This window comes from Pholcus phalangioides, unplaced genomic scaffold (genome assembly GCF_987345545.1).
Source record: "Pholcus phalangioides strain wild (caught in Gottingen) unplaced genomic scaffold, Ppha-v1.0 ptg000011l_1, whole genome shotgun sequence".
NCBI classification, from domain to species: Eukaryota; Metazoa; Arthropoda; class Arachnida; order Araneae; family Pholcidae; genus Pholcus; species Pholcus phalangioides.
This window is the reverse complement of record NW_028301604.1, coordinates 25,938,197-25,960,366: the sequence shown is the minus strand read 5'-3', so window position 1 is coordinate 25,960,366 and position 22,170 is coordinate 25,938,197. Positions and strand designations below refer to the sequence as shown.

The 22,170-nt window shown below is 34.6% G+C and overlaps 1 protein-coding gene across 1 annotated transcript in view; it reads right to left on the bottom strand.

Moving 5' to 3' along the window:
- LOC149080275 (cyclic AMP response element-binding protein A-like) overlaps window positions 1-13,443 on the bottom strand; it is a 200,022-nt gene extending 186,579 nt beyond the window's left edge. Inside the window, exon 1 of the mRNA XM_089239405.1 lies at window positions 13,212-13,443. Within this exon, the coding sequence (XP_089095531.1) occupies window positions 13,212-13,283 (72 nt within the window). The 5' untranslated portion in view covers window positions 13,284-13,443. The remainder of the gene's footprint in view (window positions 1-13,211) is intronic.
- Window positions 13,444-22,170: the final 8,727 nt, after the last annotated feature.

Genomic DNA, 22,170 nt, shown 5'->3' with positions numbered 1-22,170 from the left:
TTACACAGTTTTATTTTATTGTATTTACATTTTTATGTCTTACCTTCCTGTAATTAGATTTTTTCTGTAGCTTGGTATATATTTGAATAAATAAATAAATAATCTCCCAGACTGTTCAGCTTGATGCTAAGAGTCTTGCATTAAAAGAATGCATCATCTGAAAACATAGGCTACCCTTTTTTTTCAATGCATTTTTTATTTTGGCTGACTCTTTCATTTTATATGAAATAATTCAAAGAATTTCAGAAAGAGAAGTCTAGGTACATCTGAAAAAAGTTTCCGAGGTGAACATGGGTTAATCCGGCGCTAGTGACAGTAATTCTGATGATAGAGTGAAAATTCAGCGCGTGACACGGATATTTCATTTTAGTGCATGCATTCATATCAAAAATGATCGTTAACTGAATTTGTATTCGTTAGACGAGGCAGAAAAATCACGAAAAAATCTTCGTTACCCGGAAAATTCGTAAGACAAGGCGTTCAATAGCCGAGGTATCACTATATATACTTAGAGAATCAATTTTTTTTCCAACCCTTGTTACAATTTTACATCAAATTAAGAAAATGTCAACCATTATTTACTCTCAAGTATTTTTAATGCATCATAAAATTTATACTACGTATTTTTCCACTCTAAATGTGTTCTTTGGTCCTTTCAGTAGCTCAATACATTTCTCGCCTAGGTACATCCTACAGTTACCGAATTTATATGATTCATGCTCACACTTTCACCTTATGGCAGTAGGATTCTATTTTCGGTGTCATGTTTCACTTATCCCAGAAATTCACCCTGACATAACCTCTTGCACAGGAAGGAATAGGTGTGCACCGCACAATAAAATATAATCAGCAAATTGTTGATTTATGCAAAAAATTCCAATTATTATGATTTTTTAAATTAGTTTGTTGTGCTTAGATTTTGCACAGATATTCGGCAAAAGGGCCGAATATTCATCCCATCTCTAATAAGTATGCAAATTAAGTATGCAAATCTACGGGATGTTATTTTGAGTTGAGTAAGAATCCCCAGAAAATCACTTTACCCGGAGGGCCCATGATGTTGTTGAAACGGCACCACTAACATCACAATATAAAGTGTATTTATTAAAAACTGCAAATGCCAAGTAATTATATCGGCATGTAACCAGGAAGGAAGGAGGAAAAAAGTTATATATATATACACACCGCACAAAATAATACACAAAGTACATGCGTGTTTTCTCTGTCGCTTTTGTTGTTTCGCTCTCAACAAGAAGTTCACTTGGAAACAGGTGCAATAACATCTGTGCAAACACCACCGACTGTACTATTCTTTGCCGATACACATCCAGAAAAATCCCACTTGGTGTGTCCCCCGCCTTCCCACTTTTTTAACACCAAAAAAGGGGGATTAGAAAAAAAAATAACTTGGAATGAAGATGTGTAGAGATCAGGGGGAAAAAATCTAGCCCATCAACTACAATTCAATTCGATTCGCCTTCCTCTCGATACAACGATATCCTCTACTACGGTTAATCCCTTTATAACAGTGTTTCTCAACCACCGGCCTTCATATCGGGCCGCGAGTGATTAGCCGTTTCATGTTTGCTCATTCATTTCCGTTGTTCGTGTGTTTGACCGGGTTTTCTACTAAGAAAAATAAATAAAACCGGGCCGAGGGCTTGCAAAGGTTGAGAACCACTGCTCTATAATGATATTTTTCTAGAGATTTTGAAACCGTGACAGGCTACAACGATATTTTATTGTTTTGCTAAAAATCGTTTTCAATATATATTTAAAGTCCTAAGCAGTTTTTGTTTTCCGTGGGCATCTAACAACATCGGTATTTTGTACCACATGAGATGACCAAAAGCATTGATGAAATTGTTGGTATTGCCACTTTCTGTGTAACACATTAGAGTGGAATAAGCTAAACTTCTTTACAGAAGCCTAAATGAATTTTAATAATCAACTAATCGAATACAGTTTTTTGCGGCGAATAAATACTTTAAAGTGCATTTTCTGATAGTACTAACAACGCACATTTAGAAAAAGTGTCGGCAACAGCATAAATTTGGGGACACGTGATGCAAATATTGCCTCTCGATATAACGATGATAATCCCTCTACAACAATATTTTTTCTTGGTTCGCAGAATACCGTTATGTCGTTCCAAACAACAAAAATGTACACAAGGTGACTCGCGAGGTGTGTCCGAAGAATTAAAAATTCAAGGTTGATTCTAAAATTTTAACGGAGTGGAGCTACCACAGCTCAGTTAATTGTTTTTGCTGATAATTTTTAATATTTTATTTAAATTTTGAAATTAACTGCAGAATTTTTATTCCTCTCGGACACTTCGTGAAACCCTTGTATACTGTATTGTACAGAGTGTCCCACAATTGACTGACGGTTTTCAAAATGGGATAGCAAGAAAACGGCGACCGATATTAAAATCATGGTTGCGGAATATAAATGTGCGAAGTGAGGAATTTCAACTACGTCATTCATGTTGCAAGGGGTTGTGTAGTTATAAAAAAAAAAATTAACTTTCATATGGACACCCTGTACACAAAAACCCAATTAGAGATTTTTTGTTGGTATCAGGAGAGAGACAGGGACACAACTTTCCAATTGGGTTTTCGGGTACAGGGTGTCTATATAAAATTTAGTTTTTTATTTTAATAACTGCACAACCCTTTGCAACATGAATGACGTAGCTGAAATTTCTGACTTCGTACATTTATATTCTGCAAGAATGACTTTAATATCTGTCACCGTTTTCTTGCTATCCCATTTTGAAAACCATCAGTCGATTGCGGGACACTACGTATGTACAAACATAATACACACGTTTTTTTACGATAAACGTCGGGACTAAAATTTTCCGAATGCTTCGAAACAGACAATGATATAGAAGACTATGATTATTTAAAAAATTGACAATTCCAGATCCTCTATTCGTTGAAAATTACCAGGGGCGGGGAGAGGGATTCAAGCATTTCAATTTCAGAGGAAAAAATGTGATCCTAATCAGGGCAGCCTCGAAGACTTCGGGGAGTTCCAGTTATGAATATTTTTTGGAGGGTTGGGAAGGGGTTTACAACCTTCTACTTCTGTAAAAACAAAACAGAAAACGGGAATTCCCAATAACAAAATTAACTCAAATGTTAAAGAAAACAACAAAAATTTTATAAATATCAAAGAAGAAGAAAAATTGTTAAGGTTTAATTTGATTCGAAGTTCTGGGCCCATACCCTGTAGAGATTAGAAATGGGGCGAATATAGTGATTTAGCCAAATATCAAATATTCGGCTAATGTTTTGGCCGAATGCCGAATATTCGGCGGCCAAATATAAATTTTATTGAAATTTTCATCACAATTATAAATAAAATTAGCGTTTTTAATTGAAAATGAAATTATTGGTAATTGCTAATGATTGAAATTGAATTTATTTATGCAATTTGTTATTTAAATAAATCTTAAAAAACTGGTAATTGAAATATTTTTATTGCCAAGATACTGACCAACAAATTTAATGATGATACACAGTATTGTATTTTAATATCACAGTGATACCTCGGCTAACGAGGATGATTCATTTGGAATCACGTTCGTTAGCTGAAACATGATTTCCCTCAGTTTTCTATGAAAAGTCATTTGATTTGTTTCTGCTTTTTCCCAAAATTTGCCGATTTTTTTTTAACACCAAGGAATGCTATAATAAAGACAAAAACTGATTGAAGGCTAAAATGAGCAGCTTCAAAACTATGTGAATGAGAATATACAGGAAGATGAGAGATGCTGAAAATCTTTTTTATTTCACATTATGTACACAACCAACACCAGCTTTAGTCTACTATGAAGCTCGTGTTGACACAACTCAATCGAGTCCATAAGTGCCCCCCATCTATTTGTGATTTGGTCAGCTCATTTCTGTGTCTGATACCTGCAGATGGTTAAAATAATCTCCTTGAATGTCCAGACTGTTCAGTCTTGCACTGAAATAGCAAGTGCTTTGAAAACATAGGTTTCCTTTTTTTTTTTCAATGCATTTTCTATTTTGGCTGAATCTTTAATTTTAAACAGAAGTGAAAAAAGATCCCAAGGTAGACTTGAGTTAATTGGGATCTAGTGACAGTAAATCTGATGATTGGTGCGAAAATTCGGCTCACGATGCAGCTATTTTATGATAGTGCGTGAATTCATATCATAGAAAATGTTCGTTAGCTGAATCCGTATTCGTTAGCCGAGACAGAAAAACAATAAAAAAATCTTCGTTAGCCGGAAAATTTGTAAACCTAAGAATACCTTCAGATACTGTACGTATATTCGTATCACTGTACCTACAGAATCAATTTTTGTAAACACTTGTTACAATTTTACAACTAATTCAGAACATGTCAACCATTATTTATTCTTAAGTATTTAATGCATCATAAAATTTACGACTTATTTTTACTCTAGATTTACTCTATTTTTTTTCACTCTAGATGTTTTTTGCCCCTTTCAGCAGCTCAATAATTTTCTTGTCTAAGTACATCTTCTTGCATAGAAAAAGGGATACACACAAAACAATAAAATATAATCAGTAAATTTTTAGTTTCAGCAAAAAATTCCAATTAATATAATTTTTAAAATAAGTTTGTTGTAGGATTTACACAGATATTCGGCCGAATACCTAAGTATTATTCGACCGAACCGAGTATTTGGCAAAAGCGTCGAATAGGTCGAATACCGAATAGCAACCGAATATTCGTCCCATCTCTAGTTCAGATGTCACTGATCCTTATTATCAAAATGTTCATTATGGCATTATCATGTTGAGAGTATGGGATCATTCTTATTTTACATGAAAAGGCTCAACGAACGATTGTCATCCAGTGTAAAAGCAGTTGAGGAAAATTAAATTGGAAAACTTGATATTGCTTTTAATTAAGTAAACGAAAAATAATGGGCGACTGATATTATACCAGAGCCATTTCAAAAGAAAGGATTCAAGATTGATTTTCTTGAATTTTATATTTTTGGATTAAGATACCTGTTTATTGAGCAGACTTTCAAATTGGCCGTAATATTCATTTCCGCACTCATCATTATTCATAGCCAACAAAGATGAATAATATATACTATACAGTTGAAAATTTCATACCCAAAACAACTAGTTAACGCTACTATTCATGCGAGACATTTTCAACTATTTGTCGTTTTTTATTATTTTTATAGCAGAACAGCCCTCGTATTTCACTAAAAAAAAGCAGAATAAACTTCATGATCTGATATCAAATTTTTGAAAGAAATTGACGGCCACACGCATTCTCCCGGGGTTCTTATGTAAAAGAAAAATTATGTACTCATGTCTATCGCTCTCAAAAAGCAAATGAAATCGAATTTTGACGGAATTTTACAAATGAATACAATTAGTGCAACGAAATTGATAAAAAGATGTTAATTTGCCAAATATTAGTTTTTTGGTTAGATAAAGAGTTTATCAAACCAAAGAAATTTATTTGGTCTTCGTCTGCGAAAAATTCAACGAAAGCTGGAGATGGACGTCTGAGAAGTTGCAGACTAGACATATTTGTCAATTACGCTGAATTGCGTCCAGTCTCGTTTCAATTAAACCGCATGAAAAACCAGTAATAAAGGGATGTTGCAATAAAACACATAATCGATTCATTAAACATTCCGCCACAAAAGACAGTTGCCAACAATTAACAGATCATGGCTTGAAAACATTTTATTGCTGATAGGAAAGGAAATCGAAAAAAAAATCTATTTGATAAAAATACTTTTGGCCACAAGTTGACACGGTATTGAATATAACATTTTCACATCTGGGCGACTGGATTCTAATTTATAATAAATGTTCCCATTTTTAAATTATTATATCACATTTATATAAACATCGTAGAGATATATTTCTACGATGTAATCTTATTAGTTGAATTTTTCAAGTTTTATAAAAGGACTTTTAGAAAACTTTCATAGTGTAATACTGGTCTGAGGCCGGTATTACACGATAAAAGTTTGATAAAAGTCCTATTATAAAACTTGAAAAATGCAGCCAATAAGGTCAACGGTTGCATTTGCTCGAATGTAACCTATGAGCTTTATTGGTTGGATTGATTTTTTTAGTTTTATAAAAGGGATTTTATCAAACTTTTATAGTGTAATATTGGCCTAAAAAAACGACTTGAAATTAACATGGGAAAAATCACCTTCAGTATCTGAAAATCTATTTCAAACCAAGTATCACCGTTTATTTATAAATTGCGGAATAAAAAATATGTACATTATTTTGTTTTTAAAATTTTTCATCTGACTTCTCTGTATAACCTAGATTAGCATTTACTGGACAATTGAAGCAAAATAGAAAACTAACAGGTTTTAAATGGCAATGCACACACACACATATAACCATTTCACCAAAATTGCCAGCTGGCTGTTGAAACAGCGATACGATGAAAGCCAATAGTTGCAACCTTTACCAACTCCTACATCAAAAAATGGAATTATAATATAGGGGCTGATTCGCATAAATACGTCTTGCTATCAAACAAATATTCCAGCTCGCAATCAAGTTATTAATATGAACTAACATCAAAGCAACATGATACGGGCTTTTCGCCAAGTAATTGTCACTAACTCAAGAAGCGAACAAAGAAGTGGGCGGCCTACAAGGGTGCAATGGCCGAACTTTGATACCGTCAACACCATTTGAGAAAAATGTAGATTTTTGAAGCGAATTCTCTTGCATTCAATTAAATGACAACACATAAAATGAACAAACATTTCTAGTTGTCCCTCAAGTAGAAGCTCGGTTTTTTTTTATCAGAAAGAACGATTACTATCCTCAGAAAATAGAAAAGACCAGTGATAAGAACTAAAAGAAAAAAAGAATAATACATCTTATGTTCTCCAACAGCTAAAGTGTTTTCAAATGCAATTAAGTAAATTTGGCGAATCGAATTTTACCAAAATAAAATATATGAGCATCTCTGATTTAACGCACGGAAGAATTTGTGTTGTCAAGTTTTTGTGCATCCTTTGAAACGAAATTAGAATTTTAGATATCTCACTGCATTCCTGTGCCATCTTGAGACACGGCAGTTAAGAGAATCAATGTCTAAATACAAAATATTTTACGGCACCCCGAAATGCAGATGAGTACAATTTTGGAATCGTAGCTTTAGGGTGTGCTTAAAATTGGCTGGAATAAATTTAAATATGATTCACAATCTTATATCACCGAATTCACAAGGTACTTAAGTGAAAATCAGTATAGTAAATATTTTAACAAATTTATCAAATGAAAGTAGAAGTGTTGAGAAATTTCCCGTCAAAAAAAACCAATAAAAAAATATAGATATATATGCTTTAATTTTTGATGAAACACAAATACGCAGGGTGATTCAAAACTCAACGTACAAACTTTTAAGGGAGGTGGAAAACATTAAAGAAAAACAGAATCACATAGGCATGTATCACAATTTTTTTGTGCATAACTTTTTTTTTTGTGCATAAGAACTTTAAGCACTTGTTGTGAAACTTAATCGCTAAATGAAGAGTTTTTCCACCCATTTTAAATGGTTGTCATTTCTGTATCTTCGTTTATCCTCCAGCTAATCAGGTTGGGGTTTCCGGTCATATGTGATTCTGTTTTGTTTTTGTGTTTTCTACTTCCCCTAAAAGTTTATATGCTGCGTTTTGAATCACCCTGTATATACCTGACCTGTTCTGCTAAACGATAGGGGGTGATAGACGAGCCTGAGTGAAACATGAAATATCGTATCAACCCTGTCCTATCTCAAACCGTTTTCGAGTTATGGTGGATAATCAATCAAATATAGAAAAAATATGCGCGCGTCAAGCCTAAAACAACTCAAATTTGTGAAGTTTTTCAAAGCTATACGCAAACTAAGCACATATTTCGAAAGAAAATAAATCAATAAAGTGACACCAATCTCATTGAAATATCTGGATTTAATGGCGAGCTACAAGCGCTGAAAGATTAGCAAAGTTCAAAATCGAATTGTCATCAAAATTTTTAATCGCCAATTCCGCAAACACCCTTGCAGCTACAATCGGTAAAATTTACCAAAAACTTATCCATTGCACCAGCTTTCGGTGCTGGAATCTACAATGAATTATATATCGGTGATATAATTCAGGAGAAATTCAGCTTTTTGGTTGCAATACATCACTAGAATCAGCGTTTGTCGAAGTAGATATTGGACGAAAATTCAGAATTGGCGGTTACAGATTTTGGGGACAATTTGATTTTTCCCAAAGAATCCTATAAGGTGACGCTATCTATATTTACAGGATATCTGTATTTAATGGCGAGCTTCAATCGCTGAGAGATTTGTGAAGTGAAAAATCACACACACACAAATTGTCCCCAAAACATATTAAAATTACTTCGACGAACGCTGATTTCAGCGAAATTACATAATGTGATACATTTACATAACGGGAAAAACCTACGTAGTTCTTATAAAATAACAATTTTGCCTTATGATTCGCTTTTTTTTTTTTCAGACATAAGGGTAAGAACACGGTGCGGTAGGTTTTCAGATTACGAAAGTCGGCGTCGATAGGAATGTGAAAATGCTACGTAGATTTACACACGTGTGTACATAGCGCACCAGTCCCCGCTTCATATGTTAATCTACGGAACATTCTCACATACCGATCGGTGCCGACTTTTGGAAAAGGAAAACCCACCGCACTATATTTTTACCCTAATGTTAGAAAATTTGTTTTGTCAACTGGAACTTGCAACATGTAAATCACCCACTTGCAGACGAACAACATCGTTATTTTTCACAAGCAAACAATGAAACTCGGGCGAGACCAAGTTCAAGTGAATTCTCGTATGAGAAATTTTTTAACACACACATATATTTAATTATTTAATTCAACATTTGAAGTTAAGGCACCGTTCGTTTTGAGAAACTGTTTAGATAATTGCTGAGAGAAACGACCTCTGTTACACATATTCGCAGTTAAAAGTACTAGTCTATCTTCCCGGATATTTATTGGAATATTTTTGCCTAACTGTCATTTTATGTAAACGAGAACTGATTGAGCCGAAACCACGGCAGAATCTAAACGTCTTTTCTTTCATGCTTATCGCGAGAGGTCAATGCTGTAACCCAGTGTTTCTCAAAGTGTGTGTTGTGGCTCCTGGGGACGTCGCCAACCTTTGTCAGGGGCGTCGTGGCAATTATTGAGTTTTAACAACGCAGTACCGCTGTGTCAGGAACGACTTTGACGAGGACTCAGTGAATTTCGAACTCGTGTGAAAAATATGAATGTCTTTCGATGCATTAAGCGGATCGCTTATCGTCCTGAGCAACTGTGCTCTTCTCCCGATTATTTGTATAATATACCTGTTTATTTTATCAACTTGATGCTTTTAAAACGCAAGTTGTTTTCAATGTTGAAATATTAGATATAATCTAACGCTACACTAGAGGTCTAAATATGCGCTTATTTCTTTTGTACACATGAATTGAATTTTAGCGATGCAATTGTTTCAGATATCAAGTACCGTAGTTCTTCTCGGTCTAATTACTATAATTTGAACTAGGTAGCACACTACAAGGTTCATTGAGAGACTGGTTATTTGTGGAGATGAAGATCACATGAAGAAAATTCATCACTGCCCTGACGGGGACTCGAACCCCGGTCTCTCGCTTGCCGGATGAGTGCTCTACCATCTAAGCTATGGAAGCAAACAGAATGTTTCAACCTTGGAGCGTATATATATCTGGTTGGCCTATGTCATTCACGAGCTATTAGTTGATTGTTGACGCCGTCCACGTACGGTGCCTTTCAACATATATATACGCTCCAAGGTTGCAACATTCTGTCTGCTTCCATATCTTAGATGGTAGGGCACTCGTCCGGCAAGCGAGAGACCAGGGTTCGAGTCCCCGTGAGGGCAGTGATGAATTTTCTTGCTTGTAATCTTCATCTCCACAAATAACCAATCTCTCAATGAATCTTGTATTGACAAGTGGAGAGGACATTTCTAATTGCAGGTAGTACAATTCATTCCGAAGCTCTTGTGAATGAGCAATTAACGGATCTGAACTTGTTTAAGGCCGGTATTACACTATAAAAGTTCTATTATAAAACTTTAAAAATGCGGCCAATAAGGTCAACGGTTGCATTATCTAGAATGCAACCAATAACCTTATTGGTTAGATTTTTCAAGTTTTATAAAATGGATTTTATCAAACTTTTATAGTGTAATACCGGCCTTAGAGAGACGTTTACTAATTTGCTTAAGTAACTGATCATTTATTGTATAATCAAATAAATTTAAATGTCCGTCGTTTCAAACGGTTGATACACACACAAAGATTAGCTGTACTTTGTTTGTAGCAATCAGTATGTGTCTGTCTCTACTTATAATTGAACTAAACTCAAATCAATTGCACATGTATATGTGCAATATTTTCATTATAATGTGGGTATGTCTCACTGAAGCATAGGTAAAGACTATAGGTATTGTCTTATTTGTATCTCTAAAAACTTACTATCTACAATTTTTAAACTATCCGCTTCTGAACGAAAAATTTGTTAGGCCGGGATTACACTATAAAATTTTGATGAAAGTTCTTTTATAAAACTTAAAATGCAGCCAATAAGACTACGGGTTGCATTTGCGCGAATGTAACCGGTACGATTAATGGTTGCATTTTTCAAGTTATATAAAAGAACTCTATAATACTGGAAAAATTATACCAATAAGCTCATCGGTTACATTCGAGCAAATGCAACAGGTGATATTATCAGTTGAATTTTTCGAGTTTTATCAAAGATCTTTTACAAAACTTTGATAGTGTAATCCCGGCCTTAGAATGCTCAAAAATGAATATTGAAAGCCTTTGAAGTATATTCAGCGAAGAGGGAAAATCTCTTAGTTGTTAATGCAATTTATGCTTATTAACTCGGTACCACAATGGATCCTATTTAAGGTTCAAGAAATTTCATGCCCATTTTTGGTTATTTTCACTTTTTTTCAACTGGTGCAGCATGATCTCTTAAGTCCTTTGTGCCAAAAAAAAATCTAAAAAATTCAATCCTTCGTTTTTCAATAAAATAACCCCATTCCCTATTAAAGTTTTTCCCGCCTGATGCGTTTTCATTGTTTTGTTCCATAGACACGAACTCTCTCTCTCTCTCTCTCACACACACACACACACACACGGGTATGGTATCCCCGCATTGGTCAGCATGCCGTAAAAGTCGGGGGACACCAGCTTTTTGAATGTCTGGCCCATTTGCATGCTGGTTTCCCTCGATGTTTCCCGGCATGTCAGCTAATGCAAGGAACACGGTACTTGAAGCTCAAGCCAAACAGTCACGGATCCAAAGTACTTCCGACGTCCCTGCTTGTTGAATCAGATTTCTGGCGACAGCTTTCGCAACACCATGCAAAGCTCCACTCTGATAAAACTTTAATGAAGGGGTTTTGTGTCAAAACTCATCATTAGCAATGTCTATAACAGTACTACTAACAGAACTGTTCGTGATATGCGCTGTACTTCCCGTTATATTAAAAGCAAGGCGATATTACCGCATAGTATATCATTTTGCCCGGGGGCCCATGGTTCCGTTGAGACGGCCCTGACTGGAAAGAGGTGTACGCAAGGAGAGAAATATGGTGCCCATGTCCCCCTCCCCCAAGATTATAGAAACTTAAAATTAAAAAGAAAATATTTTTTAGCTATTTCAATCGACATTACATTTTGAAGGTTAGTAACTCAAAATCTCTCTGGGGTTCCCTGTAATCTCTCTCCCCAATTCCTAAGTAATTGAGTTTCACCCTGAACAGACTTATCGCAGATTTTTTAATATCACGGCCATTTAATTATGAATGTAAATAGGAACATTACCCGCAGTCATCCCTAACAAAAAAAAAACTTCTTACTCGATCACATAAGTTTTCAGTCGATTCCGAAAACAATTTCTCAAATGTATCCAATTTCAAGACTGCTACTATTCAATATTACAATGATTTTGAGTTTCTAAAAAATAAACTGTTTTACTGTAATTAGTTAGTTATTAATTTTTTTTGTAAAGCATGTGGATATTCTGAAAATTTTACTTCACTCAGAATTACATTGTATTAAACCGCGACGTAGCCAGAAATTTCTTTCGCAGGGGAGCAATTAACATTTAGGAGGTAGACTAAAGTGATAGAACAATAGACTAAAGTTACGTCAATGTTATTACGCCGTTATTCCATACATATCAGTAATTTTCTCACATTTCGGGGGAGGGTGCTGAATCTCCAGCGCCCCCCCCCCCCGGCGACGGGCCTTGGTATTAGAGTTGTCTATCATATTATATTACATAAAATACCATTACAAAATTATTGGAAAATACAAATATTTCAATATTCTAATACTGTGGGATATATTTTAGCGATCGAGTTATACTTTAACTCAAGGCTAAATTGAATTCACATGAAATTAGAAAAAAAATATTTTGGTAAAACTTTGAACAAGGACTCAATAAATGCATCAGTTAATTTTCAAAGGAACAGTCTCAGCGTGTGGGCCTGTAAAAACATAGACCATCAAAAATGAGTCGAACCCAAATTCAAAAATAAGCAAGAGTTCAAAAAAAATTCATGAAGGAGTTATGAGTACACTGTTTGATGATATCTCAGAAATGGTCACATACGATGATATTTAAAACTCATGCAATTGAGATAAAGCATAGACGGAACAAAACAATGACAATAAAAGAAAGCATATTTACATTTGTAGGAATGGAACTAATTTCTGTAATTTTCGGGTGAAAAATAGAGATGAGTTTAAGGTTCCAATAAATAAATTACGAACTGATATCAACATTTCCATTGAAAAAAATCAAGATTTCTCTTTCGTAATAATTTTCTTTCCGTCGAAAACAATCACACATGTATCAAGTATTATCAAATACTTTGAAAAATTCGATATTGGAAAAAAAAGGTCATATCATAATGTTTAAACGGGGAAAACATAAGCATAGTTATGTTCTAAATATTATTCCGATTTTATATCGAATTTCAAAAACATATTCATGTGTTCACTAAGGTTGACATCGTAATAAGCACGAATAATCAGATGAAAAGATGTTTTAACAATTTCCTACCATGCGGTACGAACCGCACCATACGGTAAACGAAACCACGAGGCAACAAGTATTTAATTGTCGCACTTACCGAATCAAACGATTCCTGATCCCAAATATCCGAAAGATCTTCCTCGTAATCCGGAGTTTCGATGCCATCCATAATCCCGTTTAGTTAATTTCCTTCGCCGGGTCGTATTCCAATTCAAAATAATAATAATAATAAAAAAGAATGCTAAAAATGCGGTCGCCGATTTCTGCTTAAAGTAGCCTCCTCTTTACGAATCTACTTTTCTCGAATCTCGACAGGCCGTAAGAACAGTAGAATAGCTAACAACTACGAGAGTTTTCATCAAACGGTTATGCCAATTGGCGAGAAAAACAAACACGCGCACGCCAAACACCCTTTAGTCTGATAAGATTAGAACACGATTCTTCGGGCAAAGAGAGACAGACAGTCATTATTTCTGATGATAAATCCTAAGATAGCGAATAAACGAATCGGGGCCTCTAATAAATACTAGAGCAACTTTTTGGCTGGAGGCTGATAAACATTTTCACGGGGTTCAAAAGAGGGGGCGCTTTTGTGAATCGCACGTTCACCAGATAAAATTCGTCATTCAAATGAGCCCATCTAATCAGCAAACCATAGTTATGACAGCGAGCAATTTGTTGAATTTATGTTACAGAGCATCTCGGAAAAATCGACTCTCTTGAAGCACGACAATATTCATGTACCTGATAAATAGAAAAAAAAACCGGGTTTTTTTTTTTAAATAAACAAATCACAAAAACACAGACGTATATGCAAATACAAACATACACATAAGTACAAACATAAAAATACATACAATTTTTGACCCCAAGGGACTTGGACGGTCTTCCAGCAGGTCTAAAGGGAGTTTTAAACACATATGGTTCAAACAGCTTATTATAATGATTAGACATATTATATTGTATTTATATATTTACGATTACGATATATGTTAAAATGTTAGATTACTGATTTTGAGAGTCATAATCACGGTTATATAACTAAATTACTTATTGTGAATATATCTCTGTCTCAGTTAGTACATTACAAACCATACATATACAATACATGTACCTATCTACACTTATATGCACAATCAAAACCATATACATTCCTTTATCATATTTTACAATTTTTTCTCTCTCTTTTTGTACATAGTGAAAAACTACTTTTATATCTGATTACAAAGTATTTGTTAAAATCATTTCATAATCAATATTTTTAACAACGTCAAATACTATATGATTTATGTTTTTTCTATTGTCAATTTGATTTTCAATATAAAATAAGTTTAAAACTTTAGGGGCTATGTAGGAAAAGCTCTTTTTATACAGTGTTTTATTTATTAGGCTTTGGTACCTGGTATACTCTGTTGCAGCGTTTCTCAACCAGTGCTCCGTTTGCACTCCCCAGGGGCTCCACGGCCGCTCGAGGAAAATAAAGAAAATTTTATCATTCTATATAAGTAATTTTGTCTCAAAAATATAGTGTGGAACTGTATTTTCGTACTGTCTGTTATTATTTGAGATCTTATTCTATTATACATGCTATCTAATTTCCGGATATATATATTGTCATTGCTCCACCCCAGACACAAATTGTATAATTGATGATTGAATAAATCCGTGCATAAAATACGTCTTTCAAAAATTTTTCATCGATTAAGTTTTTCATTTTATATATGATTATTGCATATTTTCTGTTTTTTTTGATTAAAACATCACAGTGTGAGTTCCATTTAAGGTCATGTTGTATTGTTATACCCAGATAACTGTACTCGTGAATTTTTTCTATTTCTTGGCACCATTATCTTGACAGCGACAGTGATTATGCATTTTTAGATGTATGTTTTCATTGAGATTGATGTTTCTTGTTTTCATATAAATGCATTTTGTTTCTTTTATGTTAAGTTTTAGCTTATGTTTTATTAGCCATATGTTAATTTTTGTTAGATCATCTACTCTTTTTTATTAAATCTATTGTATCTTCTACATAAAGCACTGCATCATCAGCAAAGGTTATCAAATTTCCATTTAATTTCATAGATTGCATAAATTATTTATATATATTAAATATAGTATTGGGCTTAGTACAAATCCTTGAGGTACTCCTTTCTTCCCTTCTCGAAAAGAACTAATTTCTTTCTGAATCACTACTGCTTATTGTCTTTTATTATAGTATGACTCAAACCATTTAAGCATGTTTCCTCTGACTCCTGTTGAGAATAGTTTACTTGTTAATACTTCCAGATCAAGGAAGTCAAATGTTCTTTTTAAATCTAGGAACACAGTTATGAAATATTTATTATTATTGAACCCATTGTTTAGATAGTTACTTTTAGATCTAATATTATCATTTCTGTGTTTTTATTTATTTATTTATTTTTATTTTTTTGGAATTCATATTGATTAGAAGAGAAGGAATTTTGTCTATTTAGGAAATTTAGAAGTCGTTTTTTAACACATTTTTCGATTATTTTTGAAAAAACTCGAAGTATACTTATCGGTCTGTAGTTTATCAAATCATTTCTATCTCCTGCTTCATATATAGGATGGACGCAAGAGAGTATTTTAATTCATGATAAAAGATACCATTCAAAATAGAATGATCAATTAAATTTTTTATTGTGTATTTAGGTGGTATTTTGGAATTATTTTCATCATTTTAGGGGGTTAGCCCATCATAACCACTTGCTTTATTTTCCTTTAGGTCCCTTATTACTTGTTTCAATTCTTCTTTATCTATCTGAGTACAATACATAGAGTTGGTCGAACTGGTTGATATATTATTTTGTTCCATACAGTACATGCAAAAACTATTTTGTTCATTAGTGTATAAATTCCTATTAATGAAGTCATCATTAAGGTTATTGGCCAAGTTCATAGGATCCTGACATTCTGGCAGTGTCTTATGTACAATGTTGTTATTTAATATATTTTCATTAATGTATTTACATTGTAGTCATTTATTTTTCCCAATTTTTTTAAAGTTATTTTTAATATACTCCTGTTTAATTTTTTTTAATGTATTTTTTTTAATTTGTTTCTTATTCTTTGTGTTCTAAGTTGTATGAGATTATAAGAGGATTTTTTTTTCTATTTTTTATAGAGTTTTTCTTCATAACTTATTATTTTTAATATGTAGTCATTAATCCAGTTTTTTAAATTCTTTTTTGGGTTTTGTTTCACAGTGTTAGTCCATAAGTTTGAATTCAGTGTTACAATGTCCATTGAGCGTTTATATTTGTTTTGGTCACAATTACCTTTTACAATATTCTCGAGATTCGATGTCGAGATAAAAGTTTCGAATTTTTTGTAGTTGATAATTTTTATATCTTTACTTTCTTCACCAATACTGTTGATTTGTTTTTGCAAAAAGCCTATGAATCCTAATACCGGATAGTGATCAGTAATCTTGGTTTTGATGACTGTAAATTCCTGTGCTGAGTTTTGTTTTGATCTATAAAAAACATGATCAATATACATGTTGGTGTTGTGTTTGTTTGTTTTGTAATTTTTTCATGTAACAGAAGTAATCCATTTGTTGGCATTATATCAAGATACTGTGATGTTGTACTATTTCTGGTATATAAATCAATGTTAATATCTCCAACTATTAGTAGATTGGCCCTCAATTTTTTTAGATTTAGTTCTAGTTCTTCGTTAAATTGGGTAATACTGTATGAATGAGACCGATATAAGAGCAAAGTATTTATGTTATAATCTGGAAAGTTTATGTGCAAATGCTCAGCGGAGTTTAAGTTTGCTCCTTTTTTTGTATTGCCAATATCATTTCTTATATAGATTATTACACCTCCTTCGTATATCAATTGTACGTTCTACAATTGATATACGAATAATATTCATTTATACCATCATAGTTTGTGATTTGGTAATTAAATTTTTCTTCATTTCACAATCCATATTTCAATTAAACATATCACATCAACTGGTTTGTTTAGAGTTACAAATACAACAGGCAAATTGCCCAACGAGGTGGCTGACTTAAGAACATCATGGATCTCCGAGCCATTTTTTGTAGGCCCTACCTACTACTGCTACACCACACATGCACCCCGCGGAACCCCCAACGAATCGGTACATGCGGGAATGTGCGTGTACGTGTATTCTAACCTGACGTGAAGTGTTGTTGTTTCTCTGTAATGCTTGTTATGTGTAGTGCTGCCATCTGCCACAAGTTTTTCTAACTATGAGTGAAGTGTTATGATTGAATTATTTATCGTTGTAGGACTGTTGATCTCTGTGGCGAGACTTTTTAACGGGGAGATCGGCTCGCATTTGCGCCTTGAAGTTGGAAGCCACAGAAAACCAACTTCAGCCGACCACCACTGTGGGGTTCGAACCCGGATCCTCGCATTGCGAGTCCGTCACTATAACCACTCGACCACCACAGTTCTGAGAAATATTAAAAAATTGTCAAAATTATTTCTTAGTTGAATGTTCTTTCACTTTGAATGTTCTAAACTGGAAATGTTAATGATTTATTTTCTGCCTTTTGGGTTACTGAGAATTTTTCTTACTTCATGAAGTTCCTCCAACGGATATGGTCTCTGTGTTGAGCTCTCAAAGTCTTCATTTTCTGTCGTCATCTGCATTTGATTCAAGCTTTTGCAGTTTGTCTTCAGTGTTTATTCTTATTATTTATTCCCTTCAGAAAGATGAAACCTTAGCTATAAGCTTAATTTATCTATTAAGCTTAATCCTTAAATGCATGATTTTTTTTTTTCGAGCTGATAATGTTTTTCATCGTTACTGATACGTACAGTATATAGAAAGAGGAAAATCATTTTTAAAAAATCTATTTCGACTTGTACTGCTTATACAGGGCCTCAAACAGGACGTATAGAGCCTCAAAAATTGCATATTAAATAAATGTATATTCAAGTAATATTACATACTTTCTATAAATACATTATAACTACTTTCTTTGTGCAATTCAAACTATAGTAAAAAATAAAATTCGGGTAGCAAAACTTCGAGGTAAAAAAAGGGAGATGCAAACAAAACATTTTAACAACTTAGCTAAATCACAGCCACACATGCTCTGTAACAAACAAAAAATTGTTGTCGTTGATTGGGACATCTACCAGCAAATTCAAAATATAAAAAGAAAAGAATATGACCTCATCTTATGTACAAAGGTGATTCTGAATTTTTATGTTCAATGATATAAACTCTTTGAACTGCCTGCAGTGAAGAACGTTCAAACCCTTTGCACATATGCAAATCTACGAATTTAAGGGTTAAACTTTCAGCTTATCAGTGACTTAACGTTACGCGATCACACACACAATCAACAAACGAATTCTGGTAACATTTTTCCGAGAGATCCAAAATTTCACAAGAGGAATTGACTTTTTAATGTAAGAAAGTATAAGAATACCCCGAAAGTGGCGTTTGCTAATGAAATGAGATTTGTTAATGAAATTTCAGTAGAATCAAAAATATTTTTAATGCTCATTACTACGCTCTCATTTCTAATGCTCTAACTAACAACAAGGGGTATCGGATGTGATCTAGACGTATGTGGTACCCGACTTTTTTTTTTAGTTTTACGTAAGAGACTGATTTCTGAATTTATTCGCGGTGGTTCACCGCGTCATATAAAACTTTGAACAAGCAACCACAGAAGCCCCGGTTTCGACGCCTTTGCAAAGCCGTTTTAAACGCAGGGTTGCAGCTAGGGGAGGGCGCAGGGGTGAAGGGTCTGGTGCCTCGGACCAGGCAGGATGCTGAGCTTACCATTTTTGTGTTCAAAATTACGGGTAGGGGGAGCAGTAAAATGGACATTGAGCCCCGGGCGACAGAGTACATTTCCGTTTCTAGTTGCGGCCCTACTTAAGAGCATCATAAGCTCCCGGGCCAAGTGATTTTCCTGAGGCCTTTTACCTGCTTAGAAATTCCAGCCTTCAATGTTACATAAAGTATTCTCGAAAATCGATATATACCTAATTATATTATGAGGCTCCTCTGCACTTGGGGGCACCCAGGTCATGCTCGGGTGGGGCCATGCGTTAAGACAGCAAGCACTGCGCCATTGTATAAAAACCATTGAGAAAAAAACCCACTGAGGGTTAGTGAGAAGGGTTCATTTTTTATCCATATTCTTCAGGAATATACACTGCTTTCTAAAAGTTGAGCACGTGATTTTTTTGTAGTCTGGTTACATTTTTTTTATTCATTTACAAACCCTCAAGCGTTATTTATCACAGTTTACAGCGGCAATCAGCAACCAAATTTCATCGGAGAAGTATTTAATTACTTTTTAACTTATCACAGATCGACTTCGATGAATGGTGAGAACCCCTAATATTTTTTCACATTTCTATGTATCATCACTGGAGCCTGGAAGTTCAGGCAATATGTCATAAATGCCTTTTTTTTGCTTATTTTTAAACTTTTTAAAAAGTGAATTTTTTGAGTTTTTCCTGCCGTAAATACCTATTTCGACATTGTTTTATGTTTATCCTTGAATCTTAAAGTGATATTAAATATAGCCCATTAAAGATCATATTTTGTAGTACTCGGATATTTTAGTGTTCGAGAACCTCAAGGAAATTGCTCTTGATAAAAACTTCAATTATTAGCATTAATTCTTATCAGAAAGCCTTTCCCTCCAGCCCATTAAACGCGACTAGGCGTTAATGCTTGACAGATAGACATCTGACAAAACTTAGAACTGGCAAGTATAGAAATGACAAAGACTCAAAGAATCTCTGGTATACATAGTTCTCAGATAGCAATCAACTTACTATCAAATTCATATCGAGATAGTAAGAGCATATTTTAATTGAAACATAATTCATTATTCACTAATTATTGTTCTTTTATTTTTACTAATATTATTTTGCATGTTAGCTAGTTGAGCAAATCGTTACAATTACGTATTTAGTTCAACAAAATCAACTTCGATCTAAGCTTGAAGGCCTTCTTTTTGGTTTGGTAGTATCAACTTGGCTTGGCTAATAATATGCAGCTATTATAAACAAATAAACAGAGTAAATTTTTTAAGCCCTTTCAGTCATTTTTCATATTATATATATATAGTTTTTACTTATTTTAACCTTTTTACATCAACTAAATTTTTTTAGTGCCTATTTCAACCATTTTTAGTGTCTGCCTGCCTATTTTTTGCAATTTTAGTATCTGACATATGCAAATTTAAAAGATAAGATACTAGAATTTCCAGACCAAAGACTAGATTGTTCAGTTCATAGGCGTACGCAGAATTTTCTCGAGGGGGTTTCAGATTTTTTTTTTCCTTTTGAGGGGGGGTTTACGTTTTTTCCTGCAAAATAACACTATAATCTTGGCTCAAGGGAGGTGTGGGGGGGGGGGTTAGAATCCCAAACCCCCCTTTGTGTACTTCAATGATTCAGTTTGATGCTAAGAGTCTTGCACTGTAAGAACGCGTGCTTTGAAAACATAAGCTCTTTTTTTTCAATGAATTTTCTATTAGCTGAATATTTCATTTTGCATGAAGTGATTCAAAAACTTTCAGAAAAAGAAGTGAAGGTGCATCTGGAAAAAGGAATTTTGGGAGTGGACTTGAATCAGGCTCAAATGACGTAATTCTAATGATATGATTGCCGAGAAAATTCAGATTGCAGTGTAGCTGTGTTAGGTGCCTACAGACTGCTGGTCTGACGTGACGTCAAAGTCAGTGCCGTTTTAACGCATGGGCCCACCCGGGCACGGCCCGGGGGCCCATGACGCTCTAAAGACGGCCCTGGTCAGAGTAGTCTGTAGGCACCTTTAGATTAGCACGTGCATCCATATCAACGAAAATGTTTATTAGCCGAATCTGCATTTTTTAGCCGGGGCAGAAAAATCACAAAAAAAATTTAGTTTATGAAAAGTTCGTAAACCGAAGCTTTCGTTAGTCATAGTATTACTGTATAATGCATTAGAAACGCACACCCCTGGCCCAGCCCTACAGCCATACAGAGGGTGGCCGAAGCCTCGGCGAATCTGTAGTTTCGACGTGCGCGGCAATCTTACTCCTCTTCGTTCTAAAAGAACGCTACTCGTGTTTGTACAAAATGCACAAATCCAAATTCACCTGTGCTGCTCGCACAATGGTGACAGCTAGACCATAAATCACCTGTGAAACTCGCATAAAGGTGAAAACTAAACCGCATAGGTCAAAGACCAAAGTCAATACTGCAACTCGCAATAAAATTGACTTCAGGATGGGAGCACTAATTTCAGGACACCCCAGTACCAAAACTCGGCCCAATGCCAACTAGGCGAACCGACTCGTCATCTCAACTAGAGATTCCTTTATATTGCTCTCCGGGGTGTTACAACATTGGCATTACCACGGTTGGACCAAGAGGTACAATCACTTACACACCCAAACACCCAAAAGGTACAGTTCACTTACATACCCAAACACCCAAAAGGTACAATTCACTTACTTAGCCAAAAGGTACAATTCACTTACATAGCCAAAAGGTACAATTCACTTACATACCCAAAAGGTACAATCACTTATAAACCCAAAAGATCTCAATAGAATAGACACTTCTCGCGACTAGACTGCAATCTAATGACAATTTTGTCACTTCTCGCGTCATAGCACGATCCCTTTCGCAATTTTTTCAATCACACATTGCGACGCTGCTAAATGCCCATCGTGTTATTACTATTTACAAACGTGAGAGTCCTGCAATACGTTGCTATTGAGAAATTCACGTTAAAACACGTCAGTCAACTCCTACTCAGAGCCACCTAACTCACTCCTCCGCAAGTTCGTAGTAACAACCGGATTTCATGAGGAAGATCCAACAACTCGTGAGCCATGTCTCCTCAAGTTTGTGAAGACAGGTATCACCCGAGGAGATACGTTCTTTATTACCGCATTCAAAGGTTATTCAAAGACCTCATTAAGCATCGAATTTTTCGGGCGGGAACTTTACATATCCCGCTTGTACACGTGTCCCACGTCAAAACTTTGGCCTTTCGTCACGTTGTTATTGGCAAAGTTGACGCAT